Raw genomic sequence first — 27825 nt, forward strand, 5'->3', positions numbered from 1 at the left:
GCCCAAGCTTTGTGTGTAGCTCAGAGGAAAGGGTGCAAACAGTGAACCAAAGTGACAGGATTCCTCCACAGCAATTATCATATGAATAAGTATCAACACATAGCCTTGCTTTGATTGGACCAAATAAGGTCATTTCCCACAGTACTGCTGACCCACAACCCGATTGTCTGCCTGTCACTGCCATCACTGGTGCCTCGACTCTCATTCGTGTGTGTGTGTGTGTGTGTGAGACAGAGAGCATGCATGTGTGTGGAGGGTCTGTTTTGTCCATTACAGCTGAGACACTCCATTCAGAGCAATAGGAATGACAGCTCTCCTACACCTCACTGCTGGTGAATTACTTAGAGAACCTGGGATGGGATTTGTGTTCAGTCCTGCACTTTAAGGACTTCCGTTGGTTTGTCACTGAGAATGACAGAAAAACAAAACTTTATTTGAAAAGGAATGTCACCAATGTGTACAGAAGCTGTAAATCTATAATGCAGGAACAGGTACAGTATTCAAATATTTATTTATATTTGCTCTACCATTCAGAAGAATTATAGAAAAAAACTATTTCATGAATTCAAAAGTTTCCTAATTTGTTGTATTAATTTCCTCAAAAATGTAACTAGAACCACAATGGTGCCGGTATTTCACTTCGTGCCATCTGGTTTTGTAGTTTTACACATGCAGCGATTCAGTCCCCCCTCCACTTGTAAATCAAGCCACATTAAGGCTTACTGAGCGCTGGCTTTCTAAATGAAACATAATTTTAGCTCATTATGGTGAAGCAGAGTTTGCTGTCCAGCTGACCACAAACGACACTCAAGGTCATTCTCAGTATGTGAGAACATGACAAAGATTTTTCTTCCCAGAGTTGGTTACGTGCAGGTTACACACATCTGTCTTGTCACAGAATGTAGTATAAAAGCCACTTTGGTGGCAGTGGCACCATAAGAAGCTGATAAAATCTTGGAACGATAAAGATATGTTCCTTTACCCAAAACTTCCCACCAGAGTACCCCTCATTAATGCTGTAAGGCTGCACTGTAGTGTAGTGCATTATAATTTCTATAACACAATATCCATCCAGCTTCTTACAAAATATATCTACTAAACCGTTTTCATTATTTTATGACAGTAGAAATTTCTGTACACATCTACTACTACTCTTCCTTGACAGACAAACACAGTGGAGCACTATCAGTCATGGATTGGCCTCCCCAGAGCCTGGACCTCAACATTTTCAAAGCAGGGTGGGATCATCTTGAGAGAGAATGGAAAAATAGGCAACCAGCATCCAAAGAAAAGCTCTGAATGTTCAAAAAGCCTGCAGAACTATACCTGAAGACTACTAAAATTACAAGAAAGCTTGCTTAAGAAAGTTGAAGAATAAATGTCATACAAAATACTGACTTTCAAAGTCATTTGAATTTCGCAAACTTTTAATATACTGTATTTCCAGTTATGTTTTAACGTGTTTCAATCAATCAGTCACCACAGCAATTTCTAATTTTCTAAGAAAAATATAAAGAAATGTGGGGTTAGCCAGATAGTTGAAGTGACACCAAACAGCTTTTTTTTTCTAGTACTAAAGACTTATGCTAAGTTCCTAATAGGATAAAGTTCGAATGGACTTTTCGTATTTTCAATTTATTCTCAAGAACAGGAATAGTGACCGCCACATATGCACTTCTTCAAGTTAAAAGAAAACAGAGAGATGAAATAGAGCATATATTTAGCCTCCAGCTCTCTGCAGCAGATCACATATGTGTGTGTTTGTATGGTGAGTGACGGATCAATGAATCATCACTCCCGTCACTGAATATGTTAGCACAGGCAAACAAACCTTCACATGCCTGTGTAAAAAAAAAAAAAAAAAAGTAAAACATTTCTAATGCCATTGAAATGTCTGGAAATGGTGTTCAAACAATCTCTGATATGAAGGGAACGAATCCAGCCAGTGGCTTTCTTTAAGACGGATATCAACTTTTTTTCTGCCCAGAGAAGTACAACTGTGAACGGTTATTATTGTCTTGGAGAAAGGCATTGTTCTTTTGTTTTTGGCAAATCCTCTATGATTTAAAAAGAAAAAAACCCACTGCTGAGGTCACAACTTGATGCTGAGCTTTTGACCTTTCTTTCTGACTCCTCTTTACAAGAGATTAACCTTGCTAACCTTCCAATCTCTTTTTTAGACACACATATATAAAGCTATAGGCTATCTGAAATCCCACTTGTAATAGTGTATGTGCTTTCTGCACTCCTCTTCCTTAAACCTATCTTCTTCCTTTTTTGACTGCTCTCAGCTTATTCTTACCTCTAAGTTCTATCATTTTTCTGTCTTCATGAAACTTGTTCTTTTTATTTGCGTCTGCTTTTGACTTTAATTAGTGTTTGTAATCCGACCCTCGTTTGAGTCTGCAGAAATATACTGTAGTCTGCCTGAGGGAGGTCGGATTGAGCTACAAGGTTCAGCGTTCTATATCAAAGCAGAAGACTTCATCAAAACACCCACCCTGTAAGCATAAGGTCAGAGGTTAAATCTTCTCAACACATCCACATCTCCACAACAGCCACGTGTCACGGCAAAACCACCTTCTGTTTTCCATCATCTTCCAAAGATTGAAGGCCACAGACAGGTTGTTTGGGGGTTTTTTTTCCCTGTCTTCATCCAGTTATTGCTATATGTGCCAGGTATGATCTCAGCTTTTGTGCTGGACACCCGATTTTATTCAGTTCCTCACACAATGCTGTAATCTTTCTGGCCTCTGACCTTTTTCCATGCTGGTGTTTGGCTTGTGTCCTTCCTCTCTCCTCTGGCTCAAGTCTCATTAGAGCATAAATCGTGGATTTTAGTTAAGGTCACTATTTTGTACAAAAAACAGAAAAATCATGGTGCTTCTTCCTCCAAAGTACAATGTTAAGACAAAGATGGACCATTTCAACACACTTGGGGGCCACACCATGTGTGGTCTGCCCTTTGCCTTTTGCAGTGAGAGAGTGAGCCAGACAGGATAGAACTTGCTCCTCTGCTATCTGATACTTTTTCAAAAGGAAGAGCCGAAGACAAAGAAAAGGCAGAGCAAGAGTGTAGAGCTGAGATGGTGGAACTAAAATGTATCCTTCTAATGTCTTTTTGATTAGCTGAGTTTTCAAAATAAAGACTTCAACAAAGACACGAGAAAAGAAGAGGAGAGACATGAATTTGAGAAAAAAGAAAAGTGACAGCTTCAGACCTTCATTTAAGGTCTTCCCAGATGTTCATCTCGGCACTGGCTTATTTTACTTAATAATATATACTCACTTAAAAAAAGAACTGGGTAACACCTGAATAACACCAAATATAGTCGTATGAATAACAAAAAGTACAGTACAGCCTTGAGTTATGTCTAGATGAACAATTCAAACTAAGCCAATATACAGAAGCAGTGTGTAACAAATCAACATGGTTTACAGTTGGTGTTTGCACTGATATGCTGTATTTGGTTTTCTGTGCATTATGGCCACACATCTCAACTTCGGTCCCAGACGTTTTGTGGTTTGTTCAGATGCAACTTTGCAAGCCTAAGCTGGAAAACAATTCTAAACAAGCCACTTCAGCCTTTTTCTAATTGTTTCCAAACGCATTTTAAAGTTTAAAATGCTACCTAAGGTCTGTAGTCTGGCAGTCGTATCTAAGATCATTGCTCCCTTCCTCAATGGGTTTGTGTTAACAAACTTGAATGCTCCAGACCAGCAAACTCCCAAAATTTCTGCTTTGTAGGTGGACTTACTTGCTGATAATCAATTATTCAAGTGTATTTAGTTAGCAGCACCTGGCTACTAAATACCCTCTTAATTCCTCCCTTTCATTGTTCCATGGTGCTGTGGTGTACTTGTGTATGCATGAAAACCCAATTTATAAAAAAGCGAGAGAGAAAAAGTGTGTTTTCCCTTTTAAATGAGAGATGTAAATACATCATCTTAACTTATCTGCACTCTCAGTAAATCAGGTTATGGCACCAGTGAAGCAAGGCCTGGTGCCATAAACTGATTTTGGAGGGAAAATTGAGATTTCATTATTGCAATCAAAGCAGAAATAACTCTGCAGGAATAAAACTAGTGACATAATGCTTTTATCCATGTTTCATCATTTCCATTCTAAGTACAATAGCTACTTTTATGACCCAGAGTAAATTACTACAAGGAAGCAGATAGAGGCTTGCCAACTGAACACATGGCTGCACATGGAGATATTGGGTAATGCATAAGTTGAACTTAATGCGACCTTCCTACAGCAGCAATACACTTTCTCTAAACACCACATTTCTGCCTTTCAGTCATGATTATAAGATGACATCTGCCTCACCTGAAGTTGAAAAACTGAACCCCTCAAGCCCCGATGAGAGCATGCTTACACTCATCCAATCAAACACGAACAAAGGCAAGATTTAACACAACCTCACTTATTAGAAGTTTTCTTGAACCTGATGGCTGATTTGGCACTTAATGCTCACCACCCTCTGCCAATGGTCAGTGCATTGCAATCTGGGAACCAATGAGTTCGTCATCTCACTCAACGTTTGGATACTAAAACCAATATTTCAGTGTTTTAGGTGTAGTTAGCAGACATCAAGGCCAAGACTTCACCTTCAGCTGACCATTCTTTGCTTATTAAAACAATCTGAGAAGCTCAGACCACAGCTTTCGGGTAATTTGGGAAATGTTATATTTCTTTACAGTGATTATTATTGACTTTGTAACAATTACCCTTCTCATGGTTTTTCCCTTGCAATGATATTGAGTACTTATTGACTAAATGGTAAATGGACTGGTACTAATGTAAGGCCTTCTGACTAAGTTTGAGCACTCAAAGTCTTCCTGCAACGTATCTCATTATTACAACGGTTTTATTTATATCTAAGTGCTTTGTCTAACTTTCACACGTTCACACTTTGATGGCATGCATTGGGGGCAGCTCGGTATTCAGTATCTTGCTCGGGGGACACTTCGACATGTGGACTGGAGGATACTGATCCACCACCTGGGACACAGTCGCTCCTGAAAGAGTGAAATAGTTCAATATCTACTGGTTGGATTTTGTACAGACATTTGGGTTTCGTTGCTAGATAAATGAAAGCTAATATGTCCTTTACTTCAGTCTTTCCCCATCCATAACCACAGCAATAGGTGGGCTGCTGTGGTAATTTTTTAAAATAACACTATATGAGTTTCGGGGTATTTTTTTTGTTTTTAATAAAAATATATTTTAAAAATTTAATTTTTTTTTTCTCCAAGGACTAAGATTGGAGGGCTCCTCCTCTATTTTTGTCTGGTAAAGCCCAACACATCCTGATTCATGACGGCAGCCTAAACAAACCTCATTAAGATTTGGGCAATGGGGTTAAAAAAGAGAAAGAGGTTTTTGTGTGTGTGTGTGTGTGTGTGTGTGTGTGTGTGTGTGTGTGTGTGTGTGTTTTTCCTGGAGGTAGTCAGTGGAGTTTGAATGAGAATGAATGACAGAGCGTGAAAGAGAGAGAAAAAGAGTTTGTGTGCAGTGTTCTCTGCTGAGCTCCACAGAGGACCTATCATTACCAGATGTCTCAGTAGTTTGCTTCCAGACGAATCCCTGCTCACCGCCTTTAATTCGACTCTGCCTCTTTCTCTTTCTATCTTCCCTTCTTTCTTCCTTTCTGTCTGCTCGCCCTCTTTTTCTCTCTCCTTTTTTTCCTTCCTCCCTTCTCCATTCCCAGCTGTTTTTGGAGCACACGAGTACGAAGGAAGTTCTCCACCAATTGTTTCGGTCCTGAGAGGAGCTCCGCAGTTGGACCCCTCCCCCTTTCTGTCTCACTCCCCTTTCCCTCCTGCTACTCTTTTCCTCTCTCACCCTCTCTCTCTCTCTCTCCCCTCCCCTTGTTGTGACAGAGCACACCTGCTTGATCTTGGCTGCATGCGCTCCGAGTCCAATTACCCCATAGGCCCTCTCAGCCACTTCACAGTCTCATCCCCCTGCTCGACTGGATTTTGGGAGTCAAGCTCATCTCAACCACTCTCTTTGCCTAGCTTCCACTGAGAACAGGTAGGTTAATCTTTTAACTCTGATAAAGGATGAAAATCTGAGAATGAATGAGTGATCTTAGCTCAAGAACAACGACTTAGGCTTGACTGTGAACAGATTTGTTTAGTTTGAGAATAGTTTTGAGATAACTCTTCAGAATTTTGTATCATTTAATGTCTTGCTTACACATATAGGGATGAATTAGGAACATCTCTTTGTCCATTATATAAAACTGACATTATTTGCTGATGATGTTATTTTCTAAACATGTGTCTACATGTGAGGCAAATTGGGTTTAAGTGTGCCTCCTTTCATACTTAATTTTGCATGTGTGTGTTGTATATATTCCAGATTTGTTGCCAACCCTTGTTCCCACAGCACTCTTGGCTTTGTGATGAGACTTTAATCATTCCCAGTCCAATCTCCATACAGCTCTGAAAGCAGCGACTAGGGAAGGGGGTGTGGTAGTGCTGTTGATACCAGTACCTCGCTCGTCTGCCAAAAATGTATTATTTTTCCCCCGTATTTGATCTCCAAAGTATCCACCAGTGAGGACTGTGTGAAGTTCTCTCACTTTACAGTTTTAACTTGCATTTCTAATTTGTTGGTTTTTGTGGTAGCTGACCAGAGAAGTGTTTGGACACTTATTTGTTGACTGTTTAGATGTAACCCATATGTCAGGGGATTATTCAAATGTGTTGTATTTTTACATGGTAATAGAATCAGATTTGCAATGCTTATGGAAGGATTTAAGAGAGGAAAAGGGAGAAAACTTGGACTTTCTTTCTCCTTAACTTGGTTAATTCTTTTTGTCATTATTTGCTAACGTCAGTGGAAAAGATTCTGATTTGTTGCATTCATTTTCCCTCTCCCTCTCTCTTTGTTTAGCTTTCCTTTTCTCTCTTTTTTTCCTTTCCCTGTGGCGTATTGGCCAGTCTACAAGTAAATGAGTGGAGAAAAAAAGTTGAAACGACAACAATGAGGATTTCTTTGTGTTTATTCAGCCCATTACTGCATGTCAAGATGTTGATTGGAAAGGTTGTTTCTGGTGCTTCTCACACTTTCCATTTCAGTGACTCATTTCAGGCCATTTTAACCCCAATCCCTTATCTGTCTGCTCAGTGAGCCTGTTTCCTTTCAGTACATACCTCCTCTGTCCGCCGTGGCATTTGCAACTGTGTTTTCACAGAAGCAGAGCAGCGCCCAAATTGCTAGGGGCAACTTAAAGTGAGAAGAGGAGATGAAAAAGGAGGAGATGAAAAAAACCCTCTACCTGGCAACACACAGCACCATTAATCCTGTAATGGTACAGCTTCCTCTATCAAAGAGGTCTGAAGACTTCCCGGCAAGCCACCACACAACTCTGAGCTAACTCATTACATCCTTTCTTTGCCAGCAGGGAAAAAAACTTAATAAGGCTCAGCTGCACTGAATGACACTGAATGGAATGGAGTAAAACTGGGGAAAACTTAGAAACAACACAGAAAGAAAAATGTCACTTAGAATAGAATCGAAGCCAAAAAGAGGCATACACATTGTGCTAAAATACACCCAGAGCAATAAAAGTACTCCTCCAGATCATAGTTTCTTGGGCTAAGCAGCTGTTTAAAGTTTGAACCAGAAACCAGAAATACCAGATTTTAAAGTAAAAGCTGGACGGCATTTTTTTTCCATTTGGAATTCAATTGTTTGGGTCAAAAAAAGGAAAAGAACAATGGAACTTGAATGGACATCAGCCTTGAAGTATTTTCCCCCTGTGTGTGTTGGAATACCAGAAAGTTCCACATGTCAGTCCTTCTGGCCAAAGTTAAGGGGTCAGACAGAGAAAGAAAATACCAAAAGCTATGAGAGAAAGGCTTGGGAAGGAAGGAAGAGAGCACAAAATGGGAGGAGGAGATGGAAAGAGAAGAAAGGTGGAGAAGGTTGGGCAGTTTGTCCACGTCTGTACAGCACAGACGTTTGATAATGGGACTGAGGCTGATGGCAGGTTGACAGCTCTTCACATGGAACAGCTGAAATGTGGTTTAACCACTCACTGGCTTTCTCATACTTTGATTCCAAACGCCAGGCAAGGTTTTCAGACCCAAGAAGTTCTTTCTGTTATATTTTTTAGTCTGAAACTTTTAGTTTCTCTATGAAGAAACTACTTTGAATCGTAGTGGTGAAAAACCCTTGGGTTTTTCTTGGAGCCTAAAACATCCCATCATGCAGATATACACGGAAGGAAAGACTGATTTGGCTTTACTCATATTAATTTTAGAGAACTCGTTGGCACTGACATTGTTTGTTGGCGGTGTCTGTGCATATTTTCGGATGTTCATGTTCTCCCTCACAAAATCCCGCAAATATGTATCAGAAATTCGTTGACTGTAATGACCACTGACTTGTTGAATAACTGCTGAATTAAAAGTTCTCAGTAATTTTATCATAGTCATCAATCAAACATATGTGTTTGTGCAATCATGTGGGAGGGGGAAACACATTAATTTGCTGATAGGTTAAAGGGGCCACATGTGTTTTAAATGTCCTGTGGCCTTGTAAATACCTTCCAGTGATTCATGGCCTGCAGACACTCTGCTAAGTCAGGAGCAGGCCTGTGGAGAGTTAAGAGGAGAGGAGCGAGGTAGCAGACAAGGGTCGAGAGTGGCAGTTAGCGTCTGCTTTATGGTGATTGGTTCATCATGGTTTGATTTGTTCAAATTAAAGCTCTGTGGTGTTTAAAGCTCGAATCTGTTTCTGTTCTGCTGTTGCACTTTGGTCGATCAAAAGTGACGAAGCATAGAAGGGAAAATTGCTTTACTCCCTCTTGCAGGCTCTGTTTCCTGTCTGGGATTCATTAGTAATGCTGAGGCCAGTTTTGGGGGAGAATGGAGGGAGGGAAGGGAGATGAGACAAAAGTTGAAGACAGGAGAACTGACAAGGATGCCACCGCCACAGGAAATGTCAAACCCTTCCGCCACTTTTTTTCATCAGACATGAACTGATGAATCCCAGGTTTCAGATACGTAAGAAAATATTGTTGAATGGTAACCTTATCGATTAAAGTTTTTCACAGCTGCCCGAGCTTTTCACATTGCTATACCTAGTTTGATTCTTTGGCCAATGCTTTGAGAAGCCTTTAATGATCACTGGAAGCCCTTTCAAAGTCTTTGGAAGTCGTTAAACCATCAGTTGTCTCAGTGCAGTAAAATACGACAATTAAAAATTGCTACTACACCAGTATCTTGATCCAAGTGTGTTTTAAATCTCAGTATAAAGCCAAACATATTTCTCAAGTTAGGTTCCAATGACTGGCTATATATCACTTCTGCACATGCTAATCTTTGTTTTACTGATGATGACATTTTTTGCAGCCCTGTTTCTCAAACATGCATTTGTTTTTAAAGTGCAAGTGTTTGTTTCATAGCTCAATAACAGGAAACCTTTCGTCTAGCAGCTTTTGCCAATTAGTTTCTGTCCACTTTTTGTCAACAAAGAATTTCTCATTGTCACCTTCCAAGCTGGCATACAGCCACACCATCAACAATATTCGTCATGTTCCTCGAATAAAGACACTCTGACCTGAAAGATCAAGCAGGGAGGTTTGGAAGATGGTTTAATGCGGTTACTATTTGTTCACACTTTCATGTACGTTTAATTTGAAATGTAATTTGGAGATTTTACAAACATTAAATCACTGAAAACATATATTAAAGTTGGGGTTTTTTGTTTTTATTTTAATAGAAATAAAAGATGTTTTCTGCATTTTTAGGAACAAAATGATAAAATTTTCTAGTGTTATGTTTGTATCTCCAGCTTTGTGGTGTCCTCTGTAAAACTGGAAGTGATAAAGTGAATCACATTTATCCTGTAACAGAAAGCTGTATCTTCTTAGAGGGAATTAGAAATGCTAACACTGGTGTGATCTGGAGTTTTTCAGGGTCAAGTCATGTTCCTGCATGCTGTTCAGGGCTGACAGCCCTTCGGGTTGTTTGAGAAGCCATATTTCAGATTTGCAGGCCAATCCTTCGGGGCCTGTAGATGCATCTGAGCAGACTGGTAATTAAGGAAGCAATGCCTGGGGTGCAGCAGGTTGAATTTTAACTTTTTCATTGTGTCTGTGGGTTTTTAGAGTAAACATTAATGCTTACAGAAAGACTTTGGGTGACCAAAATTTTTAACTAATATTCCCGTGATACTAGTTTATAAATTTCTACACCTCTTGATCCAAAAACGCCTAACTTAATAATGCTAATACCACTTCAAGTTTATTCTGCAGCTATGGTTCCAATTTCTTAGTTAACGTCCCAAACAACAATCTCTGTCTGAAAAGCTTTTAGTTTTAGTTTTCTTGGGTTTGTTTCAACTAATTTTACTCTCATCATCAGCAACTCATGAAGTAGTAAGCAGTAAGCTTTGTGTTTGCAGTATTGCTGCAGCGGTTAAAGGCTAACAGAGCTCAGTTTGAGATTGCTCTAATATCGTTCTTCCTTTTGCATGTCTGGCTTCCATTAAAAGATGCTAAAGTGTTTATGGACACCGTCTGACAGATTGACGGCAGGGAAACTGAAATTCTGCACCAGTGAGCATGTTCATGTATATCTAGTTATGTGTTTTTGGCCAGAGGTCAAAGCAGACAGATAAGGTTCAGTAGTCCTTGGTTATGTGTGCCCATTTCTGTTCTGTTCTGTTAAACAAACCTGGTTTTGCTGATTAATTTGAGTTTTCAGCCTCTGAAATGTGCCAGATGTAAGGAGTTTACAATATCAGTAGTTCACTGAAAGGATTGGCAAAGTGGCTTCAAATAGTTAAACTATAATGCTTTAGCAAATGAATTATCATGCAAAACAGGTCCATCCAATTTGACATAGATACTTTGTTATAGATACTGTGTCAACAGCACAACATGATGTTGGTTATAGTTATTTTGGTACCATATGATCTGGCATCCACTGGCTCATAATACTCATAATACTGGCCTACGAGTGCCTTACATCCCAAAATCCAACAAAATTAAAGAACACTGCATTCAGTTTTGTAGACGAGGTTTTTATTGGATTGAATTTTCTGCTTTGATTAGATATGAGAGCCTAACACAGCCAAGATTACGCAGCCCTTGGAAGACTGGAACAACTTGTCCTCTGGATCAGATGTTTGCTGAGACCAGAGCTTTTTCATTCAACACATTCAAGTGAAGCAAATGCAACATGTTTTTAAAGCACAGAAAGCTGAATCTGGACATCAAACACATGATCATGTGACACAATTCCAGTTTCTAATATCCAACCTATAGAATCAGCTGCTTTGTTTGGGGGGGGGGGGTTTCTGGTTTTTGCACTTCATAGCAAAACAAGGAAAGTTAAGAGGCAGAAACGAACCTATCGAACTTGATTCCCCTCTGAATGGATGTGATTTCAAGCTTGGTCACACTGTATGCAAGCACTGTAACCGCTGGACTGAAGCTGTACAGTGTGTCAAATCGGTGGCTGTTTTGTGGACAGAGACTATAATTACTGCTCATGTTGAGAGTCACTTTGAGCCGTGATCCCCATGACCCGACACAACCTTAACCAGGATTTGCACTACGTCAGCACTCACTTTCACTCCCATTCTCACAAACACGCTCTTAAAAGCTTACAAAATAGTTTAAGCAAAAGTCTAGTATTTTCATTGTGACATGCCTAATAATAGAATAGAAAAAGTACTACAGTACAAAAGAACAACACAGGCACCTGTGTTAACACACATTAAAACAAACTTTTTGTTTCATCCACACTTGAGAAGACCTTAACATGAACCCAGTTACACAAAAACCCCCCAATAAAATAAACATATGGGCCACTAACATCCTATGTGTGCTCAGAGGTCATATAAGCAACCTCGGAGTCGCTTTTAACCCTGGCCAGCTGATGGTTTTTGTTAAGTTTCATCATCCTGGTCATGATGCTCAGGTCAAGGTCGGCTGCAGACCAGCAGCTCCAAAATTGTTTGTTAGCAGCTGTGGCTCAAAAGCGCCCTTCAATTATTGTGGCACCACGAGGGAAGGAGGAACGTTTGGCTTTAAGGTTGACAAGCAGATTGCTGGGTCTTTGAGACTCTGCATGCGTGTGTGTGTGTGTGTGTGTGTGTGTGTGTGTGTGTGTGTGTGTGTGTGTGTGTGTGTGTGTGTGTGTGTGTGTGAGAGAGAGAGAGAGAGGTTATCTTTAGAAATAGGAAAAAAAAAGGAAGTAGGATTCTCCCAGCGACTCCACTTGTACTGTAGATATAGACCCATACAGAAGATGAAGTGTTCGACAAGCAAACGATCATTATAACTCGTTAAATATGATATACAGCTGCAACCATGAAATTTCTTGTCATGCATCTTCTTTGAATTACTGTAAAAACGCAAGCAGCTGTTAGCTAAAATGGTTATTAAAAAAAAGAATTAGGTGCAAAAAATATGAAACATGCTTAATGAAAAGGTAAAAATTAATGGAAAATGAGCCTGTAGAGGTAATCCAGGACTTCTTTGATGCTACATACTGGAACCAGAGTACTTGGTTCACCTCATGGACAGGACATTAACAGTTTTGCTGGCAGCATCACAGAACACATTAAATTTTGTGACCACACTATCTCCCCAAACAGGATTTCATGTTGATTTATGAACAATCCTTTGGTCATTGAAAGAAATGCTTAATGAAAAGATGAAGTCTTCATGTCTAGGGATAGGGTGGAGCTGAAGGTTAAGTTGAAAATGTAAGCGCTCATAGAGGAGGAAACTCAGAAACTGTGCCAAAGCACAACAGACAGACGACCAGTGGGCAGGCTGGAGAAAGCAAATGTCTTGGCCCACTTGATGCTGCTCATGAAAACATCTCTTGACCCTCTGTAGTTTGCATATAGACCAAATCTGGGAATGGATCATGCAGACATCTGCAGTATGTGCTGCAGAAAGCATACTCCCATCTAGATAGCAACAGGATCACCTTCTTTGATTTTCCAAGTGAATTTATCATGAGAAGATACAGGAAATGTCAGTAGACTATCTGACAGGCAGGACTCGGTGTGAGTTTGAGTAGTGCTCTGTCTGAATTGGTGATACAGTATGAAAGAGACTATATTGTCTCCTGTTCCTGTTCACCTTATACACCTCATAATTTCAGCAAAGTTTGCAATACAACCTACAGAAATACTGACAATTCTGCAGTGGTTTGCTGTATTGGTGATACAGGAGGAGAAGCATGGAGCACTACTGGATTTTTTTTTCTAGAGTGGACTGGGAGGTATCATCGTGTGAATATGAAGGGCTACGTGGGCCATGTTTATGCTGGGATTGGATGTTGATGTGGTGTAGGTGTAAAAGTACCCAGGGATCCACATGGATTACACAAAGGCTCTATGGGGATAAGTGGATGATTTTCTCTTACAGACTGAAACTTAGGTGCCAAAAGGACAGATAAAGGAAATCTTTCATTTCATTTCATTTGTATATCTCATTCTATAAATGTTTAAATGTTAAGCCTTCTGTAGTTCCAGCAGTAACAGTAGAAATGCAAACTTGACCATGGTCACAATAAGGCTGACACTTGGATTGTAACAATGTAAAAAAAAAAATAAATAAATAAATAAATAAATATATATATATATATATATATATATATATATATATATATATATAAAATAAAAATATATTATTTTATATGATTGTTATTTTTAACAGTATCTGTAAGATAACCCTCAGTCGGATGACCCTCACTAATCTCTTTAAACTAAAGGTGTTTTTACTTCTACATTTCTTATTCTTTTTCTTATAAACTGCATTCTTTTGTCTACTTTTGACTTATTGCAGCATTCAACAGCATCCAATTCAACAGAATTTGGTCTTTTCTAAACTTATTTTCTAAACTAAAAGACTATATTCAAAGTGTATCCACCCAAAACCTTCTGTGTCATTTCAGGCTCCCTACTATCAGCACCATGAGGTCTGCCTGTCTCTCTCTGCTCCTGGTCACCGCCTGCTGGGCTCTGCCCTTTCGCCAGTCTGGCTTCTTAGACTTCGTGATGGATGAGGGGTCAGGGGACCCTGTTACTCAGTCCCCATTGCCCCCCGTGATTGGAGGCCCTAAATGCCCCTTCAGATGCCAGTGCCACTTGCGTGTGATCCAGTGCTCTGACCTTGGTAAGGCAATACACTTCCCAGTGGTGGTTTATATGGTTGTGTAGACTTGTTTTCTACCACTGATTAAACAATATGAGAATTATCCATGGTGAAAGTCCAAAATCTTTCAGTATATATAGACAAACAGAACTCCATCACCTATAAAGATATGCTTTGCATGTTTCTTTTGGGTTTGCTTGAGCACAGCTAACATCTATTTTAGGGCCTAATTCCTAAACATTTGTGAGACGAAATGTTTTCTTCATTCAGTCCTTCATTTGCAGTCCTGTTCTAGACTCAAAATGCCTGAGCTTGTTCCACTGTACCATTCATGGCATTACATTTTTTAACTCTTTTCCTCCTCAGACACCTACTAGGGGTAACCATAGCTTCTCTTTTCTGTCATATTTCAGGCCTGCTTCCTAAAAAAAGATTGGGTGTGCATCAGGTAGTGATGGGAGTGATTTCTCCCTGTACAGTTCACTAGGGCTACCCTATTAGTTGCCAAACCACATCTTAATTTATATATAGAGGTGTGAAAACTCATCATTAAGGGTACTGGAGAGATCACCAAATGTTCTTTATGGGGGAAGGAGTTAAGAGCCTGAAAGAAGTCACTTGCTTTCCTCGCTCCACCCAAACCGAAAGGGTCATTGGAAGGGTGTATTGTGTTACTCATTCTTGCACAGTCCTCCAGAGAACTTGTTTTGATACATTAAATGCTTCCAGATGCTGCAAGTCTTATTTCATTTCTTGTAACAACAAGATTATCTTCTTTTTCTGGATAACAGCTTTTCTTTAATCACAGCGGAGATTAAAGGTTAACCTGGACTTCATAAATATATTCTAGTACCTTAAATTAACCAAAAAGTGCTTCTATAAGTTTACATGGTTTATTTACCAACGTTAGAACTACTATTAGTTGGGTTTTTCATTCATCACACTCACAACAATTTACTCAATAGTCATCTTCTTTGTTTGGACCTCATCTGCCATGTTTGTCTAATCTCATGTATGGCATACACAAAAGGTTCAGTCATCTTTCAGAATCCAACACACAAAAGTCCCTGACCTCATTTATATTTGGTTATTATGTAAAAGTGCTTGACTAGGCAGTTCGGTTTGACAATTCTTTGGCCCTGTTTTTGTTTGGAAAGTATGAGCTTCAAGGAGGAGGAGGACAGGGAGGAGTGTCACTAATGGAGGATACTAGGATGAGGAGTAGACAGACATCGCTTAAACAAACAAAAGATGTTTCAGATTCTGGAAAAGAAGCATAAGGAGACGGGCAAACAAATACGAGCAGGCGACTCAAACGGTTAAGGGACAGACAGGCAGTCACAAACACAGACGGTCAGAGAGACCAGTTCCATTATGTCATTACTCCAAGAGGGGCAGTGAGCAGCAGCACTTTCCCCAAAGATGCAACTCTAGTCTCCACTCTTGCATCAGCACTATTTTCCAGATCCCCCATCTGCTCCGCAGATCTGCTGGCATGTCCACAATAGACATTCAAATGCTCAGATGCACACAGGAATAAACATTGCATGTGTTTGGACACACACAAGTCTGGCCATAAAATGTCTGAAAGAACTCAGAGATTTGGATTTTTCTCAGTGAGGCTGATTGCTGCTGGCACGATGACAGTTAAAACATTCAGGGGGAAAACCGGTGTAAGGGTCAAAAGTTGCGATTATATCTGTGAGAAAGAGGTTTTGCTGACAGGCTGCAGAACAGCTTTTCTTTTTCCATTACAAGTAATAAAATGGCGCAATCCCCCATTAAACCTGTAAAGCTAATTGTCTTGTAAAAATATATGACGGTATAAAGTGAGCAACCTGAGCATCACACCCTTCTGAACAACCCAAAAAAGTCCCAAACTTCCCAAGAGCCATTTGGTTCTGTGACAACTCATCCTTCCCAGACACAGTTCCAGAAAACGACAGGAAATTTCATAAATAGTGTCATTAATTCTTTGTAAGGCTCCAAATTAGTCCAGTCTACTCCAAAGCAATCATGCACTTGAGATTGTAATCACTCTGATATAAAACTGAGTGATTAGTGAAGTGAGGACAAGACTCGAAGCCCATTTTTTTCCTTGCTCATTTCCCGATTGCTAACAGATGAAAACTAAGAAATGAAACATTCGGTTAATTTATGCTGTAATTTTAAACATTTTTTAACTTTAGATATTTGCTTTTGTGTAATGAGGCGTTTTTCTTTCAAGCTTTGCATTCGCAGTACATTTGACAGCTTGGCTACAGTTCATTAACCACAAGAGGTTAACTTAAAGTCTCCAGTCACACAGGCTTAGAGAAAGATCAGAGACCCTCCGGTAACCACCTGTTCCTAGGGGAAAATGTTTATTCCCAAGCTAGTTGACTAAAACGTCCTTGTTTTGGAACTTGCTTTGGTCGCTAGCGTATTGGTGCACTCGTAGTATGAATGGAGGTAATAAAGTTGTCTACTAACCAGAAATGAAGACCGTTTGACTTCAAAGTTAAAGCTGCAACTTTTGAAATGTTTTGGCTGCAGTGCCGAGGCTCAGATTTTATTTATAAGGCAGCTAGGCAGCGAGTATTTGCAGACCAACATGAAAAACTACAGACAACCACGCCAACTCATTTCACCCACGAGAAAGCCAGCAACCTTCAGGAATCTCTACTAACCAGTCCAGGGATACAGATTTGTCCCTAGCAACCTGTGATTGTATCACATACCAAAGGGCAGACAGCTCTCCAACAAAGAGTGCATGACATCACATGGAGAACATTAATTAAGCCAAACTTCGTGTCCAGAAAACAACGCATTTGTTGGGCCTTATGGAGTTCATATTCAGGTAATTTATGGCTCAACTACTTTGAATCACATCAGATTGCATGATTATTGCACAACGCCCTTTATCTTGAATGTTTTTGAGTTTCTTGCGAGATTTTTTTTTCCACACACGAGATGTCAAATCATTATTCACACTCAAATAGAAAACATTTCTTTTTAGTCAAGTTTTAAGTTAAATATTTTGAAGGGGTGGTTTTTAATTAATTTGACACTCTTATTATAAAAAATGAATCTGCAGATGAAACATGCCGTCATAAAACCATGTATTTTGTTGGATAGTCAGCACCACACGTTCCACCCATTTTTCTTCTAAACCTCCGGTTACATGGAGTACTTATTAAGCTGTATTTGTCACCAGATAGTTGACTGTAAATTGTAATAAATAGTGTCTAACTGAGGCAGATGACAGATGTTGGGAACTAGGTTAAGGCCATATTTTTCAGCAGTTGTCATTTGCCTGACATATTAATATATATGGTGCATTTTTTGCTTCTATTAGAAACCACAAACACATCCTTTTGAAAGTTTTTCCAGCTGGCTTTCTACAAAATTGTTGCTTTTACAATAGAGGCATCAAAAAATGAGATTTAGGCCCATGGAAGCAGAGATATTTTGACTTTTTAGAAAAGAATAATGAAAGGTGTGTGTGTAAGACTAGAGCTATACAGTGCAGTGCTGTAATGATGACCACAAACTGCTGTGTTAATGTGTCATGCACTGCCAAGTTGGAAAAGCTGACAGAAAAACAAACCAGCAGGAAATAATGTTTGGGTGAGCCAAACAGAAGTAGTCACAAGTTATTGAGCCAAAATTTGTCAAGACATACGTATGGAGTGGAGAAACAGAGTGTAACCTTTTTTGTTAAACAGTTTATTCTACGCCTCTTCCTCTCAAATGTAAACTGCCCATTAGGAATCTCGCCGTATGTTTTTTGTATCACCACAGAAGCATAAAAATCTCCTAGGTGTCTTCATTCAACTTTTTTGAAAACTGTCTTTCACATCAGATGCCTTTTTTTTTAATTTGCTCATGACGTGCCGCGCTAAAGTCCAAGCAAAAGGATTTCATGTGACCTCAGTGTCCAGGTATGCAGTTGCATTAATGCCAAAGGAAATTTGTTTCAAGGTCCATTTCCACCATGTGTGCCTCGCAGCACATCAAATAGATTTTCTGTCCCTTTGGAATGTCTGTTCTTAAGATCTTAAAGAACCCAGAAAAAAAGTCAAAGCACCGTCCTGTAATGTTAGATATTCCCAAGCCAGTATGCAACAGACATCACGGAGAGGCTTTATTCAGTAACACTGCAAGGCAGACAAACACACAACAGTTATCACATGTGGATTTGTAAGTTTAAAGGAACTAAAAATGAAATGTGTGAAATTGTGAAAAATTAGTTTTTCTTGGCTGTTCAAATTAAAAACAAATCATCAAATCAGCTACACCTGTTTTTGTTTATTGCTTTGAAAAATCGAAATAAACTTTTCGAATCATCCACACTATCAAAAAAAACTGAGTGATGCTCAGTATCAATCTGATTATTTTTATGGGATGATTTAAAAATCCACATGTTACCTGACAAAAAAAAAAATCATCCTTCCCAGGATGAAGACCAGTAACTCAAGACTTCAAATTCAAACATCTGCGTCCAAACTGTCTTTCCTGCAGCTCATGCTGAGCACACATTGCCTCTGGCAACAGCACAAAGTTCCACAAATACACACTACACATTTTCACACAGTCGGACAAAGGCGGACAGAAACCAGGGAAGAATAGCGGGTAACCGTTTGGTATCCATTTCCTCTTGGGGTCAAAGTGTGGTTAACCTCTCAGCACCTGAACCACCACTGTCACCGCCTTACTTCAAACTCCACCATCCATCATTCTGATGGATTTATTGCACTTGTATGCTGCTGACTGTCATAACCACACATGCAGTTAATAAGGTTCTTATTGAAATCACCTCCTTTAGGCCTGAAGGCTGTCCCTGAGGATATTCCAGATGACACCACCCTGCTGGACCTGCAGAACAACAAGATCACTGAGATCAAGGAAAATGACTTCAAGAACCTTAAAGGACTACACGTAAGAGATCATTCGCTTTCACAGGGTCCGCGTGCCCATGAACCATTTGTTATTCCCAACATTATATAATGTCTGAAGTTATGTAACTATAAAACTCACCACAGCTGTCTTTCAACATAAAACTTGATTATCCACACTGGGAAACATCTTGTCCATCCATCCATCCATTTGCTCCCGCTTAACCTTTTCAGGGTCGCGGGGGGCGCTGGAGCCTATCCCAGCTGTCATAGGGCAAGAGGCAGGGTACACCCTGGACATGTCGCAGGGCTAACACACAGAGACAGACAACCATTCGCACTCACATTCACTCCCACATTCACACCTATGGGCAATTTGGATTAATCAATTAACCTAACCCCACAAACTGCATGTCTTTGGACGGTGGGAGGAAGCCGGAGTCTTGTATTAAATCAATTTTTTGATGTTGGATAGATCCTCCACCACCATAAAGCACCACCTCCATTTCCCTATACAAATAGTAAATACCACGACTGCCCCTCTCACAGTCCCCCAGACCATGGAAAGTATTATCCCTATAGGCCTCACAGCCTTACACCTCTGAACTCTCGTAGCTTTCCTTCTCGCAATAAATGCCTCAGTCTGACAGCCAGAGCTGTTTCCAATGTAATGTAACTGGCCTCACAAGGGGATTGGTCCACATATTGCTTCATGTCTGCTCCAAGAGAGGGCAACAGCAGGAGCGAGATTCCTCTGAAAATGCATTAGGAATAACACCCACCACCACAACATCTGCTGGGTTCAAAATATCTTTTGTTTTTGTTGCGGTTTTATTTGGAAAGTACGATTTCTTTCACAGTCCTATGGTGCATATAGCCATGAAAGTTTCTCAGTGGAAAAACTAGAAGCCACCAAGGTGTAAAGTTTCAAATAAATGTTCAAATTCCATATAAATAAATATCAAACAGTGATCTGGATGTGAAACGCTGCTGCTGTATTTTCTAGACTGAAATGTTGCTGTTAATGCCTTGAACTCATCATTTCATGCATTTTTTTAATTAACTTTAACACTGTTATAGACACTAGGCAGCAATAATAACATTTTACAGTCAAGAATATCATCTTATTTCCCTTGTATTCCCTCTTACAGGCTCTGATCCTCGTGAACAACAAACTCACTATCATCCACCCCAAGGCCTTCAGCCCTCTGACCAAGCTGCAGCGCCTGTACCTGTCAAAGAACTTGCTAAAGGAAATGCCGGCTAACATGCCAAAGAGCCTGCAGGAGCTTCGCATCCATGAGAATGAGATCACCAAGATTAAAAAGGCCTCTTTCCAGGGCATGTCCCATGTCATCGTCATGGGTATAAAAATTTACTGATATAGTTACTACTAGATATTCTTTTGCTCTTCCCTCAAGTAATTACATACAGAGAAATAGCTAGCAGGTCTGATTTTCATTTGAAAAGAAGCAAACTTGCTCATGTAAACACACCGAGTATGCAGCTGGTGGCTTGATGGCCCCTGCGAAGGTTGATTTAATGTTTTGTGTGTGACCTGTTAATGTATTCTCTATGGTGTCTTAAAATGCAACCCCCACTTCTTTTGCTGAAATGTACAGTTTACAAATCAAATGTGCATATTTGGGCAATGAGCTGTACTGCTGTTTATCCATCTAGATTGTTTTGCTATGAGTTGATCCAAATTTTGGAGCTAGTGTCTCCATTCTTCTGAATATTCTCTGCAGAAGGATCTGTGCTTTTCCCTTGGCTCGGTTCTAATGTTAGCTGATTGCACGCTTGTGCAAATTTCATACATGAAATCGCAAAGTTGTTCAGCATAGTGAAGCCTACAAGCAAGATAAGGCAGAGCCCCTACCATCATACAAATGTAACAAAACTCCCTGTGTTCTCCTAAAATACCAACACATCTTCCCAATTTGGTGTGACTCTTTCCCAATCATATATGTAGAAAATGATGAGCTTACAGTTTTTATAGCTTAGAATTTGGTGTTTAGGTTCACTTATCAATTCTTCTGCTGTAATAATAACAATATCAAACTTAAGTTGTTTGATTAAAATGTACTGGAACACTAAAAGGCAGGAGTTGTTTATCTTCACTATATTTGCAAGATTAAAGAGGTTTTCACTACTGAAATCTTCAAATCTGGGCAACTAACACCAAATCTTGCTGTGAATTGTCCCATTAATTTCCTCCTCACTTTGATAACTCATATCTAACTCTTAAAATTCCCTGTCCCACAAATAAAGTATCAGTGTGTCACTGATTAAACTAAAGCCAGCGTGTGGATTCAATCACCTGAAATACAGTGAAAGTGGTATGAGAATGATGCTCCGTCTGTGACAAACCAGGAAATCTGGCATGGAGAAAGATGACTGTGCAAACAGAACTATTCTCTTGCACAACAACAACAAAACTATTTCATTAGTCAGCCCTCGTTGTTCCCGTAACACATCCAGGGAGGAACTAATTTGGGATCCATTTCTCTTTTTTTGTCATGTGTCCTCAATTCCATCTTTTTTTTTTCAGAGCTTGGATCCAATCCTCTGAAAACTGCAGGAATTGAGGCCGGTGCTTTTGCTGACCTGAAAAGGGTGTCTTACATTCGCATTGCAGACACTAACATCACAGAGGTTCCCAAAGGTATTGCTCTCATCTATTACCACAAATAACTCCTAAAAAAAAGATTTGTGCATGCGACTGGAAAAAGAAAAGAAAGAAGGAATACTGCATATTCCTAGACTAGAAATATCCTCTTCTTGCTTTTTTTCTGTCACAGAAGATTGAAGAAGTCATAGAAGTTGCTACCTCTTAATACCACTTGGTTTTTGATGTGCATCTATTGTCTTGTGGGTTTGCAGGTCTGCCCAGCTCTCTCTCTGAGCTTCACCTGGATGGAAACAAAATCACCAAGCTGACAGCTGATAGGCTCAAAGGCCTAAATAACCTGGCAAAGTAATATACATATGTTTATCATTTTAAACTGTGATTTCCTTTGCATTTTGAGCTTTAAAGTGAGTGCAGGTGGGACCACTTCTTCAATGCAGTATTAACCACTTGCAACTACATGGCTGTGAGTAGTTGTAGTACTCTGATTTAATGCTTTATGCTTAGAAAAAAGGAGAAAAACATGACTATCCAGAGTCCTGAATTTAAAAAAAAATGCAGATGCCCAAATGGATTTAAGAGTGTGTAAGAGGGAAAAAGTTTATTATGGGGTTTGTAAGTGAATGATAATTAAGCTGAGGGTGCCTGCAGTCGCTTGCAGACAGGCTGGAGTGCAGTCAGAAGGGAGCCGAGTGAGTGGGGCACTCACTCTCCGATGGATTGGAGTTGGTTGAGTTTTGCAGAGCTAGGTTTTTCTGCAGTACATAAAGAAGAACAGTCTGGGGAGGTTCACTGGAGACCGAAGTAAGCCTCTTAAGACGCGCACTTTTTTTCCATTAATCCTAGGTCATCTGAATGTGTCAGCTTCAGCTCTGAATGTGCACATTTTGTCACATTTCTCACATTTCTCTGCAGTCACTTTTGCATCATTGCCGCTCCCTTTAGGCAGCTTTTTTCTCATTGGTTGCCACTCACAAATAGAAGGTTTGAACAGCTGGTGGGCGTGGCTCCTATGAGTGCAGCTCTATTCCTGACATGAGTACTACATCAAGAATATCTGCTATCCCTGATATCATACAGAGCTACCAGACATTTGTACAGCAGGCTGAAGTCTAAGCTTGTGGCTCATAATTTATGATAATGTACCTTTCTGAATGAGTTACCTTTTTGAATTGTGTTTCCACTCTTTGGTTTGGCTTGTTGACCTGGAAAACTAGCTGCAGTGTTACTGTTTAAGCAATTTTCTGTCTGGAAAAACGTAAAGCCTAAACAGTGGTTTCTGGATAATCAAAATAAATGGTTTGCTCATAAATGACTAGAACGTGTTTATAAGATCACTGCTCAGATTATGCCAGGGATGGCATACCAAACCAGAACAAAGAACACTTTGATGCAGAAGCTGAGTGAAGAGGAGCATAAGATGCTTTTTGTTTTCCATTCTCTCATAATGAAGTAATTGAGTGGGAGATTCTGGGCTCTGCAGCAGGTGTGGATATTTTCCTGCATGCGCATTTCCTCTGGTAAATCTCTCTCACTTCCTTTCAGCTCATTTTATTAGCTATTGAGGACTTTGGAGTGAATGTCACTGGCTTAGTTTGCAATGTACTACTTTTTTCTACTTCCTGATTTTTCTTGCAGGCTGGGTCTGAGCTACAATCAGATCAGCTCTGTGGAAAACGGCACATTGGCTAACGCACCCCACCTGCGAGAGCTGCACCTTGACAACAATGCTCTGACCAGCGTTCCTCCTGGCCTGCCCGACCATAAGTACATCCAGGTACATACTCATCTGATTAACGTTAGGATTATGGCACTTTTCCAGTTTTCAATACACATCTTAATCAAAGGAAGGTTGTTATTGCAACCACTTATTTCCAGCACTGTAGTTATGTTTCTCATTCTCTTATGGTTTGATCACACACAGCTCCTTTTCTCTGATGTAAACCATGCTGAAAAAGTTTACTTTGCTGCGTTTTTTCATTTGGGTTGTTTAGGTTAACAATGCTCAATTACAAGTCAGCCAAGGCTTTTATAACTCAAGTCATATGGATTCATTTTTTGTTTGTTTATTGACTGTTGGTAGCTTACACTGATACAATCTGATCTGGAAAGTAGGGGGAAAGTAGACGGGCCATTTAACGTTTAGTTTGGCATCTCAAACAGTGGAACTACTGCTTCAATCTTATCTCAGAAGGCTCCTTCATTTAAGGTAATTCCCTGAATTTCTCAATAGATCAAAACGTATTAGATTACAAACTACCTTTTTCTGTGAATGTTGTCAAGAGCAAACATCCCAGACTTTTGGAAGAAATGAACCAGATTGTTGATATAACTTTCAAAATTTGCAAACTATGCACAGTCTGCACAAATCCTTTACTTCCAGCACAGATTGGGACACTTCCATTCTCTGAGTCAAAAAGGATATTGTGTGATTCATCTGCAATTCCTGTTCCTGGACATCCCACGCAAGTCTGTGGAAAGCCCAAAGTGGCATGGCAATAATTAAATGACGATCAGATACAGTATGAGAAGGAGAAACTTGCAGAGGCAGCAGCAACTGTAAGCATGCTGGAGCACATTAAATAGCACACCCTCTATGAGATTTACCAATAGAATGAGCAGAAATGTATCAGCCGATGGGGACTGATAGAAGTTGCATAACAGAAGGTTTTATTGCAACTGTAAGAATATCTACACTGCGATATTTAGGGTGTTTTTTACATAAAAAAAACAAAGAAAGGTGGACAACAATATTGTTTTTAGTGAAACCAGATGTTTAGAAAAGGTGGCACATACAAAGAAATTATTTATAGAAGTCTCTTTCATGCTTTTTGTTCTGTCTTTTGACTTTTCCATTGTATATGATGACATATTTACTCTGAAGTCTGTAATTAACATTATAATGTTATGCCACTTTCCCGCCTTTGCTCCTAGAGCCTACCAGCTTTGTCATTTTCCTGAGTTCTCCATATTTTTGAAGAGAGGAGGAAAAACAGCCTGGCTTGGTTGTTGCTATCATTCATTTTGAGACATATTATTTTCCTCTTAATCTGCTTTATTCTGGAAAAGCCAAATTATTGCCATGCACGTTCGGTGACCGAATGTTGTTATTATTTTAATCCCTGCTCTAGGTGGTCTACCTTCATGCCAACAAGATTGCCGCTGTGGGAACAGAGGACTTCTGTCCTCCCGGCTTCAACACCAAGAAGGCCATGTACTCTGGCATCAGCCTGTTCAGCAACCCCGTGCCTTACTGGGAAGTTCAGCCAGTCACCTTCCGCTGTGTCTTTGACCGCTCCGCTATCCAGCTCGGCAACTACAGGAAGAAGTAGAGCGTCCTACATGCCACTGCAAGGAAGTGTGTGTTTGTAAATGAGTGTGTGAGAGTTTTGTATGTGTGAGTGTTTGACAACAGCCCCACAACACTGACTCCCTACCAACACTGCCTTTCCACAAATGATGATACAGTTAATTCGCATACTCATTTCAAAACTCTGTGGACCTCAAACACAACATATCAGATTCAATATTCAGCTTCAAGGTTTGTGCAACGATAGTACCCACAGCTTACTGCAAATACTAGCACACTACGGTGACGCTTTCGTGCACAGGGCACATCATTCACGGGACCAGTTACGCAAGCATTAATATTGCATATGTGTTCACATAAGTGCTGTAACATATTAATGTGTATAATATGTGCAATTTATTCAGTGGACAAATTAAAAGATGAACCCAAACCAAAAAAAAACCCAACAACAACAAAAAAATCTCACTCAGTGGAAATCTCAATTTAATCACCTTTTAGACCTGTAGCATTGTATGAATTAGCTGGCCTGTAGAGCAGGCAGCAATGGGTTAACTTGTGTTTTACAATACCTTTAACAACCGGTATACTAGAATGTAGTAGATATTGCCTGTGTACTAGGAATAGAATTCAAAGTGTAATATTACCAAGCTGCATTTCAAGAACACAGAGTGTCTATTTGAATTGTTCTCAATCCAAGTAGAGATAAAAGCAGCAGTGATTTCATTTGCTTTGTGATATCTTGTGCTTCCTTCCATGTTGTTTTAGCTCCGGATCTTTTTATATATTTTCTCCATCACATTCCATCTCCTGTTCTGTTCCAAGTGTGTGCTTCCCATAAAACAAGGTGAAAATAGCTTGTTAAATGTAGAATAAATCATATATGTTTTAAACAGAAGCCATGCCCAAAGATTTATATGCATGCTCTTAATTTTTCCTTTCAACTTGAACCTGATGCTTTCTTTATTGTCGTGTTAATGCGTGTATGTATCTACTTCATGTTTACCTTCCCTTTATTTTTATTTTTTATTCTTTTTGTTGGAAGTTGGAGGGTCTATGTAGACTGACATGCCAGCAGCAACCATATTGGTGTGAATGTTGTATGTATAGATGCTGTATATAAATGCTGTATAAAAACCTCTCATTGCTTAAATGCACAAGCACTTACCATAGCTCAGACTTAATATATCAGCAACAAACGTGTTCCTCTTTTTTTCGGAGCAGGGGCTCCAGCTAAGTTGTCATGAACAAAATAAAAATACTAGTGGAAACAGTAGCAGTTTTTAATGGTTACAATGACCAGAATTAGCATTATTATCTTTGGTGTGAATGGAGAGTTAGCTCCAAGGTCACTGGATAGCACAAATGATCAAGAGAACGTACTAAACATGAGAAATCTTCACTTACATAGAACATAAATTCACATCAAATTTGAACGCTAACAGGAGGCATGTCATTGAGAGAGAACCTTGGCAAAGACTGGAAATGTGCAATGAAATCGCGATGAGTTATCAAATGAAAAACACGTGCACCCAAACACTAAAAATTTCAATTTCATTATTTCAGCTGACTGCATTTCAGAATAAAACCAGACTAATAAGCGATCTAGGTTGGACTATGTTTCACTTTCGATTATTTAAAAGTCATCAATTGCTTTCACTTTTATCGCTGCCTTTATCTGCTCGTGCTAAACATCAATGCTTTCTTGCCATCTGGCAACAGTAAGTGAGTCACACCATCAAAACTGTACTTCTCTACAGTTTTAATTATTTTAATTATAGTATACAGGCCTGCAAGAGCTCAACATATCTTGACAGAATCAGGTGGGTTTTAGTGACTTATTACATCAAATTAAAACAGCGCTTTTCATTAAAACAGTGATTTTGAACTGTTAAGTATACTGTGTTACTCACTGGTACAATATATTACCAGTACGGTATGTAATAGGTGTTTTAGTGTATTTTCTACATTTACTTATGCTGCTGTGTATGGTTCCGGGGGTTGAAGACATTCCCAACAAGACACTTTGAGCAGATCATCAGTCGACTGTTGCACCGTTTATATTTACATGTATGCTGCAAATGTTGCGTCCAGAGTGCACCCAGCCTCTTGCCCTATTACAGCAGGGATAGGTTAAAAATCCGAACTGCAAATACTACACAGTGCAATCACCATAAAGTCTCCTGTGCGGTGTGTTTGATTCTTCAAAGGAAACCAGAGCTCAGACACAAACACATCACGTACACTTCACACAGGTTACCAGGTTTGATAACGGAGCTCTATAATCACCATCACACAACATCCAGATCCCATGGTGAGTGAAAACACTGTGGTGAAGGCTGTAAAGAGCCTTAAAAATCTAACTTATGGTAGATTAATTTGCTTCGAGCTACCCCAGCAGGCTCTAACTCATTTTGATGGGTTTTGTGGTCCAGGATGAAAAAAACAGTATTTGCAGAAGAAACATTTCTGGCCTGGGAGCCATCGGAGATTTATAGTCAACGAGTCATTTGGGAGACTTTAATGGGAATATTTAGGTTGAAGAAAAAAGAAACTGGCCTCCCATGAGATATATATAGTGGTTAAAATTCCTGACTCCAAAAAAGGCTGTGACAAGAAGTTTTTTGTTTTTTAATATAGTTACAATATCTTATTTAATTCAAAACTGTGGTTTTATCATTATTTTTTGGCTTTTTTGAGCATTTTTCTTGTTCCTACTACACACCTTCAATTCATTCAATTCAATAATGCTTTTTTTTGTAAGGTATTGACAGTAGAACTGTCATAGCATTAGCAGCCTGCCTTTTTTATGATCAACACAGTGCAAAACGTCTCGCATCTTTTCCATTCAAACAGCCGTCACTATCA

The 27825-nt window shown here is 39.6% G+C and overlaps 1 protein-coding gene across 1 annotated transcript; it reads left to right on the forward strand.

Moving 5' to 3' along the window:
* The first annotated feature begins 5566 nt into the window (after positions 1-5566).
* On the forward strand, positions 5567-26233 carry dcn (decorin). The gene is made up of 8 exons (XM_084910145.1): positions 5567-6043; positions 13945-14165; positions 18952-19064; positions 20173-20386; positions 21573-21686; positions 21905-21998; positions 23289-23427; positions 24782-26233. Exons 2-8 carry the CDS (start codon positions 13964-13966, stop codon positions 24980-24982), a joined length of 1077 nt encoding a protein of 358 aa, XP_084766271.1. The 5' UTR covers positions 5567-6043; positions 13945-13963; the 3' UTR covers positions 24983-26233.
* The last annotated feature ends 1592 nt before the right edge of the window (positions 26234-27825 follow it).

Source organism: Perissodus microlepis, chromosome 17, assembly GCF_051167445.1.
Source record: "Perissodus microlepis isolate ML-2025 ecotype Zambia chromosome 17, ASM5116744v1, whole genome shotgun sequence".
Classification (NCBI taxonomy): Eukaryota; Metazoa; Chordata; class Actinopteri; order Cichliformes; family Cichlidae; genus Perissodus; species Perissodus microlepis.

Coding starts and splice junctions, on each gene's coding strand:
- dcn (XM_084910145.1), top strand. CDS start 13,964: ATGAGGTCTGCCTGTCTCTCTCTGCTCCTGGTCACCGCCTGCTGGGCT. Junction 20,387..21,572: donor GTCCCATGTCATCGTCATGG/GTATAAAAATTT, acceptor TTTTTTTTTCAG/AGCTTGGATCCAATCCTCTG. Junction 23,428..24,781: donor CCGACCATAAGTACATCCAG/GTACATACTCAT, acceptor TCCCTGCTCTAG/GTGGTCTACCTTCATGCCAA.